The sequence below is a fragment of the Alligator mississippiensis genome, chromosome 1 (assembly GCF_030867095.1).
Source record: "Alligator mississippiensis isolate rAllMis1 chromosome 1, rAllMis1, whole genome shotgun sequence".
Taxonomy (NCBI): Eukaryota; Metazoa; Chordata; order Crocodylia; family Alligatoridae; genus Alligator; species Alligator mississippiensis.
This window is the reverse complement of record NC_081824.1, coordinates 327,974,457-327,983,507: the sequence shown is the minus strand read 5'-3', so window position 1 is coordinate 327,983,507 and position 9,051 is coordinate 327,974,457. Positions and strand designations below refer to the sequence as shown.

Below are 9,051 nucleotides of genomic sequence, written 5' to 3'. Positions count from 1 at the left end.
ACTAAGAAACAACTGGACAGATATTCACTTCTGATTCAGGAGATGCAGACACATGCCTGCAGTGGCTCAGGCCAGAAGCCAGGGGGCAATACAGCATGGCTTCCTGGCATATAGACAGCATGGGCTTTATGTTGACTTCCTTTTCCTGCTGCCCCTGAGTTCTCTGGGATTTGCAGTCCAGAATCACAGCAGTAGGACTCTGTTAGGTTGCTCATCATCAGGGATCTTGGTTTTCTCTGATTTAAAAAAATCCCCAATTTTTGGTTAAAAAAAGTAACCCCAAATCCACATTTTTCCATGATCAAAATTAAATGCCACTTGTCATTTAAATCACAGAAAAATGTGGATTTGGGGGTTACTTTTTTTAACCAAAAATTGGGGATTTTTTTAAATCAGAGAAAACCAGGATTCATGTTCCTCACTTGCTCTTCCTGCTTTCCAGGTACTTCTTGGATTTGTTGCCCAAAGTAGCAGTCAGCAGTAAGTTTTAAGCAGGGCAGGCCAGCTCTGTACTCATGGGAAGAGAAGTTTAACCCCCATCCCTGGACCCAGACCCTAAACCCTAGTGTTAGTGTGCCTTATTCAATGAAAGAAGAAAAATTGAGATCCTGCTTGGAACATGGTGCTCTTCATTCGTTAAAATTTGCTAAGCTCTTACCTGGCTTCTGATAGTTTTTTTAAGTGTTGAAGGGCACATCTACATGTTCATTAATGCACTTTAAACCTAGTACTTCCATTGTGAGGTACTAGAAGAATGCGCATTAGCCTATTTTAGTGTGCATTACCTAAAGATCATAGTTTTTCTGTGATGCTTTAATGTGCATTAAAATAAGCTCATGCACATTAAAGTATATGTGTAGACACACCCAAACAGTTAAGAACCTCTCCCACTTCTATCGAATGGACAAGCATTTTGGAAAGGAAATATTTTCGCCAAGGCTGCATGACATTTTTCATAGCAAGTCAAACAGCCTACATGTCAAAGAAAAAACATTGTTTCTTATTTCAATTCATTACAATTACAAAAGCAAGTCAATGTTTGTCATCACAGTCCTTGGAATCGTAACGATATAAATTTATTGCAGATAGCACTTGATTATCATCAGGTAAATTTGAGTCAGTTTTAGCACTTTTTGTTTACTTTTAGTCTGATGCTACCTTAACCTTCTTTTCCTATGTGGGCCTCTGTGGATGCTGACAGATGTGCAGCTCCCTGCTGTAAGTCATGGCACTTCACATAAAGCACCATGAGTTACGGTGACCCCCCTGACCCAACAGATGTTCACTGTTGATCAAATTGATCTCCACTTTGGAGATCATTCAGGAGGAGCTGTATGGCTGCAGCCTCTCTGCCCTAGTCCCATTCTCCGCACCCCCCTCCCCCCCGCAGCATCCCAGCTCTGATGCTGTCTGCATGATGGGAGGGGGAGAAGGAAGGGGATGGAGCTCTGGGTTGGGGTCTGCCTAGCCGCACTGGAGAGGGGTGTGCATTATAGCCCCCCTCCTTCCTGCCCCCTGAGGCGGGGGATGCTATCCACCCACATCAGCCCAACCCTGATTACACAGAAGTCAATGAAGGCACTCTACTTTGGAGTGCCTTCATCCAAACCCTCATGCAATGAGGGTTAATTTGTCATGTGACTGGGCACTTTTAAAGCACTCTGCAACCATACACTTCTGTCAGGGCATAGCTGTAGAGCATATTTAAGAGGTTGATTGTGTGACACATGTCACTTCTGTCAGCACCTCTCTCATCCTCAGATCTTCTATCCTCCAGATCTTTAGCTAAGTCTTACCTTTATTTCCCTAGTGTCTGTTTCATGGTTTGGGGGTTTTTTGTTTTGTTTTTTGGGTTTTTTTGAAGATTGAGCAAGAATTCCAGCTGATTTACATGTCTCAGTAATGCTGCCATGAGCCCCACCTGCTCTCAGACTTATTTGCTCCCCTGCTGTCCCAGAGGGTTTGGCCTGGGTACTGGTTGTTACTGTCACTGCTGTACTCTTTCAGAGCAGTAGTTTGGGATGGATCAAACTAGACCATTGCTTGCTCAGCTTCATCTTCCTACATGTTGTCTGACAAATTATTGGGAGCTTTGCCCCTAAATAATGGTTCATGTGAAATTTACGTTGACTATGTAATGGGAATGAAACAGGAGTGTAAGAAGCTTTGTATCTCAGTGGGTGCATCTACACATGATGCTACATCGCCGTAGCAATGTGCTATGGCAATCTAGAGTCAGCAGCAGGCACAAACCATGATGTTGCAGCTACACCGCTGTAGTGATGCACTCCCTCGGTATAGCACATTGCTATGACAACATAGGAGCTAAAAATAATTGTGTGCTGCTGGCATGCTGCAGTACAGGCTGTTACTGTGCCATCATTTAATACTTTCTTTTGGAAGTACTAAATGATGGTGCAGTAACAACAGTGCCATAGGGGCATGTATAGATGTGCCTAGTATAACAAGAAGTCACAAGTAAACCCTCCACGGTTATAAAAAATCTGAAATGTTTGAAATGATTAAATGAAAATGAGGACATGTGAAGCACCTGATATACCAGTTTAATCTGAAAAACTGGTATTGGCCTGGGAAAACTGGACTGTATGATTTCTTTAGTTAGAGCAGTTTAGACTGTTTTCCATGGATTTACATGTTACCTGGTTCACGATGCAGTTTGGAGATGGCCAACTGGTGCTGTAACCAGGGATTGAGGCTGCCTTCATCACAGTTCTTTTAGGAATGAATGAGCGAGGATTAAAAAGGGGGACACACAGGCAGCTTCCAGGCATGCCAGCAGCTCTCAGGAACTAATCTACACAAAAAGGCTGCTATGATTCTTGAAGGATGAACTTTACTAACTGCTGTATATTTCACAACTTTACTAATTGCAGTTATTGCACTCTTATTCAGCAAGTAAGCCTAGAGAGAGATCATATGTCATGGTTTCTATGTATGTTTTTTAATGCTGGGTGCAATAGCTTTCTCTTTTATATTAACACTAACCAAAGTAATAAATTAAGATTTTTTCTTATGACATTGTATTTAATAGCACAACCTTTCAGACGCATGTTGCCAGGAAAGCGTGATATATTTAAGGCCTGCTTAGGAAGCTGCCTAAGATTCTGCATAGTCAAATATTTCTAGGCACAATTAAGTGAGAACAAATCATTGTGGAGGCATTTTATTGCCCTTGGATATCCAAGTACCTGACTTGCATTCTTGCAAGGGTGACTACAGCTTCAATGCTTTACCCATGACAGTGCTGGAATTCTCTTTCACTTAGCCCTAGAGGAATGGTACTTTCAGGCAGATTACATTAGCCACTTTAGATAGACATTAGTCATTTAGTTAGAACTATACGCGTGGCAGAAAAAGAGCTGATGTTGACTTCAGATCTCTCACTACAGCAATGAATGGGGGTGTGGCTTGCATCTCGATTATCTACAGACTTGCCAGAAGGTCTTTAAAAAGTACAATTTAAAAAAAGACTTTAGCAACAAGAATTCAGTCCTGCCAAACATATATGTTTTCCTTGTAGGGGAAAATTGCTCTCTGAAGGGGAAGAGCAGCTAATCATAGCTGCCCCATATGCTGATGGAAAGTCTGGTTGCCTAGAACATTTAAAGGACACCCTTTAAAGGATGCCTAGATGAAGCACTCGGCAATTTTATTCTCCTAGACAACTTTTCAGCTCCCTGTCCCTTCAGGCCAAGGAGTGAAGATGCTGATACTGATCAACCATCCATCTAGAGAACTTTGCTCTTGGCTACTGAGGCTAAAGCAGGGATAAGATTTCTGTAGTCCTCAACTTCTGTTGCTGGTGACAGATGCACAAGACTCCCATTGTATACCCATGTCCCTACGTGCTGCTATGCTGTCCCTGATTCCTTCTTTATGTGGCACCCTGTTTCAAAGTGTTATCCCCATGGACTAACTCTCCCTTTCTTTCTCCAAGCCACTAATGCCATCTCACTATTCTATCTAGTCCCCACCCCTAAATCCAAATATTGGCTCCTATCTTAGCCCAGTCCTTGTCTAGAGAAACGTCAATATTCTCTTTTCAACCCACTGGTTTCAGATGGCAATCAACCAACTCCCCCGACTCCCAAATTTTGAGGGGGACAACAAGGGGATCTCTGGCCATTAAACCAATAGAAAGTATCAGGGTCTCCTGAAAGCAGGACAAGTGAAGTTCCATTCCCACAGGAGGGGTTTCTCAGTGACAATATCAGAGGGGTTTTCCCATCAGATGGACTGAAGGTCATAGGAGATAGAGCTGGTAGATCTCAATTGGCTTGTAATGGCAGGCCCTCCTGGTGTACTTGTGGGTCTGTGTATTAAACGAGAGTACATCCTTTTTCTTTAAGATCCCTGTTCTCTGTTGAGTTACAGGATAGTAGCCCTCTGAAAACTAAAGGCTATTGAGCATGGATCCTGGTTTTCTCTGATTTAAAAAAAAAATTCCCCAATTTTCAGATTAAAAAAGTAACCCAAAATCCACATTTTTCCATGATTAAAATGAAATACCACTAATATATACTGTTTCATTTTAATCAGGGACAAATATGGATTTGGGGTTATTATTTTATATCCAAAAATTGGGGGGATTTTTTTAAATCAGAAAAAAACAGGATCCCTGGTGATGCATGTAAGCTGGCCGTAGCTGAAGACATTGGTATAGGAGGAGGAGAAATGCACCAGCTTTCCTCTCCTTCCAAAGGACACTAGTGGTAACACATAAGCTTCAACTTATATGTCTGCACTGGGGGTAAGGAAAATAGTATGGAGAAAACCAAGTCGAGTGGTGAGTCAGTTCAGAATTGGAAGGTGGTAGAACAGAAGATTTGCCGGCTACACTTGATATACACTTTTACATACCCCTATTTCCCAAGAAGTAGGGGTATGTAAAAGAACAGACACTCAGGCAGCAATTTCCCTGTCTCTATTCTTTGTAGATCTGTTAAAAAAAAAAAAAAATTGAATCCTTAATCAACAAGGTTGAGAGTTATGAGAAAGGGAAGAAAGGACAGGGTTTAGGTGAACATAAAGCTGAGCAGAATGAGCAACCACATTTACTGAGAATGGCAGTGAGGGGTGTGTGCATGATGAAAAATGGGTGTGTAAAGGTGGAATGAATTGGGGTAGTTGCAAAGTGAGTTGTGCCTGGGGGTTGAGTGAATCTGAGCATGTTTGTGAGTGGAAAGACTGGATGTGGAATGAAAGTGGGTGTGGATGCGAGTGTGTGAAATAAATGACAGTTGAGATGTATGTATTAAAAATATGGAGTGGATGCCAGTGAGAGAGACAGTAGGTTGATGCAAACTCATGTAAGTAGATGGGTGTTTATATTAATACACCACACCTTTTCCTATTTGCAAAAGTTAGCATGTATGCAGATTTGCCAATACATATCTTTTAGATATGGTATGGTCTGTACTGCAAACCAAACCCAGAGCAGACTTAAATGTTCCATATTGCACAGAACACTCAGGTTTGGTTGTACCTCCTGACTACGGAGAAACTCTGGGTCCCTTATTCCTCTGTTTTCCTCCTTCCTGATAAGGAACAGAAAAGCTCACTGTGAAGGAGTGGACAGCAAAGGCCATGTTTCTCCTCCAGGAAAAGGTGGAAGACCACAATGTTCAGCAACCAAGAGCTTACTATGTCAGCTTCTCCCCTCCTGTTAATATTATAGGCTCTGCCTAATCCTACTCCTCTCTTCTTTTGTCTTGCCCCTCAAAAGGCCTGGAAAAAAATTATACCATTTTAAATTGGTAGGTTACTGCACTTCATCTGAATGTGCAGAAATGATTGCATCTCTCTGCTTCTATCGTACAGCAAGCAGAAGCTAACCCCCCTGAAAGAAACACTACTAAGTCAAGGGAGAGGAGACATATGAGACTGAACTTAACTGCCATGGGCCTCCCCTCATGTCAGTCACCGTGGCTCTTTGCTCTGCAGGACAGTCCAGCTCTGCAGGGCTGGGGCCTGAGACCCTTTTCCAAGGCGGAGCATGCCTGCGGTTAAACTCTGCTGCCCAGCCTGATGCCTCAATCCCTAGATCCTATTTGGAGCAGGGTGGCTTGTGCTGGGCGCAGGGTTGGGTTTTGCCACTACAGCTCGCACTACAGTGGGGAGGATGCTTCTACAGGGATGTATGGCACACGGGGGATAATTCTGGTCCAGGCAGGAGTGGGTTTGGACCAGGGGATGTCTGGAGACCCCTCCCAGCCCTCCTCCTCCCCTGTGGCAGCCGCAAGGAGGTCCTGCTCCACAACAAAACAGCCGGGCCCCTTTCCCCCCCCAGGGGAAGCCTACACAGGAAACACAACCAGGATCCCCCCTTCTCCCAGCCGAGTCAGCCCATCAGCTGGTGGGAAGCGGGGAGAGCTCAGTCTCCTCCCGGCTCTGCACCGAAATGCCCGACACTTGAGGGAGGGAGTGAGGGGCAGGATTCAGCCTCAGCCCCTCACGAGAGGAGAGGAGAGGGGCTCAGGCTCAGCCCCTGACAGGGGCGGGCTGGAGGCGGCGGGAGGAGCCGGGACGTGTCCGGCCGAGGCGGAGGCTGAGGGAAGGGGCCGGGGCAGCGGCAGCGACAGGGGAGGAGGAGGCGGCTGCGGCTGAGGGAGGGAGGAAGATGGCCGGGGCAGGCGCCGCCGGGGTGCAGCGGGGGGAGCCGGCGGCGCCGTGAGCGGGCGGGGAGGCGGAGGATGATCCGGAGCCCGGCGCGGCGCTGCCGGAGCCGCCCGAGCCGCGCCGCGTGGTAGGGCTGGAGGCGGCGCGGGGCGGCCGCGGCCCGGGGCCCGAGGCGGGCTGGCCGCGGCGGCGGCGGCCCGGCAGCGGCGGGGCGGCCATGCCGTGGCTGAGCGGCGGGCGGCGGCGGCAGGGGCAGGGGCAGCAGGCGGCGGAGCCGGGGCCGGGCCCGCGGGGCCGGGAGAGCGCGGAGCTGCCGCTGCCCGCGGGCTGGGAGGAGGCGCGGGACTTCGACGGCCGCGTCTTCTATATCGACCACAACACGCGGCAGACCTCGTGGATCGACCCCCGCGACAGGTAGGGCTGGGCCCGGGCCTGCGGAGCCGCCGCCTGCGTGCGGGCTGGGGGGCCCTTTGGGGCCAGAGCCCGCTGGGAAGGCCTCCGAGGTTAAGCCCGGCCTAAGGTTTTCCTTCCCTAAAAAAAAACCTGTATGGGTCCCTTGGGGGGCGATGTGAGCTGGGGAGGGTGTTGCTTTGAGCAGGGGGCTGGACTTCGGGCAGTGGTTCTCTGGCTTTTTTGGACCAGGACCCATTTGTAAACATCTGTGACAAGCACCTAGCTGGGTCGTCTGGCCCCAGTGCTCTTTCCTGCCCAGGGCTGGGGGTCGGACTCTATGATCTGTTGAGGTCCCTTTCGACCCTAAAAAAATCGATGAAATCTATGGCTGGCCCCAACTTGGTGCCCCTTGCTCTCCAGCCCCCCACAGTGTGGGCTAGCCGGGAGCCCCTTGCAGGCTAGAGCTCATGGTTTTCTACGTTTTCCTCCTTGCAGGGAGAATCCGTTTTCAAAGTTTGTTGCTCTACTCTTTTAAAGTTTGTTCACAACCCTTTCAGATATGCTTGTGGCCCACTTTTGCATCATGACCCACAGGTTGAGAAATACTAGACTAGGTGGTGTCCTGAGGGCCCTTCCAGCCTTGGGTTTCTAGGATTGTAAAGAGGTGTGATAGACTCTTCCAAGGGCCCCACCTGGTTGCTCTGGCCGCTCATCTCCTGTTCAAGGAACCTCTGACCATCAGTCCCTGCTTCGGCCCTCTTTTGTCCCAAGCAATGAACTGCTGCTTTCTCAGTGGGCTCTCTTTCTGAGGGAGGTTTCCAGCTCTTCTTGGTGGACAGCAGATCCCATGCAAGTAACCAATCTCAAGTAATTCAGCAAGAACAAATAAAAAAATCATATTGACCCACACTATTTTTAGACGTGCCTGGGTTTTAAATGGGATGGCAGCTCTAGCAGAGGGAAGAATGGGTTTGCAATTGGTCACTTGACTGAGCCCCTGATTCTGCAGAAACGGTGTACATGCTTGGTTTTTACTCACCTGAATCAAGGCACTAGCTTCAGTAGGCCAGCTCAAATTTTGTAACATAGACGCTGTTAGTGTTTGCAGGCTCTGGGCCTTATTTATTTACTTACTGAGTTTCTCTCTTTCTCTCTCTCTGGTATGAAGATGACTGTCTCTCTACTTCCAATCTGTTGCCAGTATGACTGTTTGAATAGCCCAAACCCATTTTATTTGACAAATAAACAAAGCTTTGCTGTCCCTGGTCAGTGGGCCTGTGTAGTTTTGCTGATGATGTACAGCTACAAGCAGGCATGTATCTTTTTTTCCAAACGCTCATGTAGAGCACTGAATTCTTAATAGCCTTTGGATCTTTATAGCCAGGTTGTGTTGATTTTTATTAGCTCGGATGAAGTAAGGGGGAAATGATAATGTGAATTATCATTTCACAATGAGGCAATGTTTAGCATGGAAGTGAGCAAGGTAGGAAATGCTGCACATCAGCTCGGCACATATATAATGTACTACAAATGGTTCTGGAATATACTGTTATAGAATAACTTCTTTATGTCTTGGAAACTTGGCAAAAATATAGTCAGATTAAGTAGTTTGTTAACGAGGGTGAAACGCACAGGTTTCAAGAGAGTATGTGTGTTAAAAAAATTAAATCAAGAGTACATTACAGTTTAAAGATTAAGAAAGTGTTTAACACAAATTGAGTGCTGTCTGCTTCATACAATCCCACTTTGAGAAGTTTGCCTAAAAATTTCCACGCAGAGTTACTGAACACAAATGTCTGTATTTTAGGTGTCTGTAAAATAAGAAACATATGTCTCTGTATACTTTTTCTATATTGAACAATGTTTTTATAGTAAGTGAAAGTTGGACAAGGACAGTTTGAACTTCAGCCAGAGCTACCTTGCCAGAAATATGCTTGGAATGCTAAGCAGGCCACAGAAACATTTAAGTAGAGTCTGGGTTAAAGACTGTAATAATAATCTGTGCAATTCCTTTTTCTT

The 9,051-nt window shown here is 46.4% G+C and overlaps 1 protein-coding gene across 3 annotated transcripts in view; it reads left to right on the top strand.

The window, feature by feature from the left end:
* Positions 1-6,637: 6,637 nt before the first annotated feature.
* The window catches only part of WWC3 (WWC family member 3), a 183,232-nt gene continuing 180,818 nt past the window's right edge, over positions 6,638-9,051 (top strand). Inside the window, exon 1 of one of the 3 annotated variants that reach the window (XM_059720925.1) lies at positions 6,638-7,053. In XM_059720925.1, the coding sequence (XP_059576908.1) occupies positions 6,857-7,053 (197 nt within the window). In that variant the 5' untranslated portion in view covers positions 6,638-6,856. The remainder of the gene's footprint in view (positions 7,054-9,051) is intronic. The other 2 variants (XM_019495020.2, XM_059720926.1) reach the window with 2 other exon arrangements.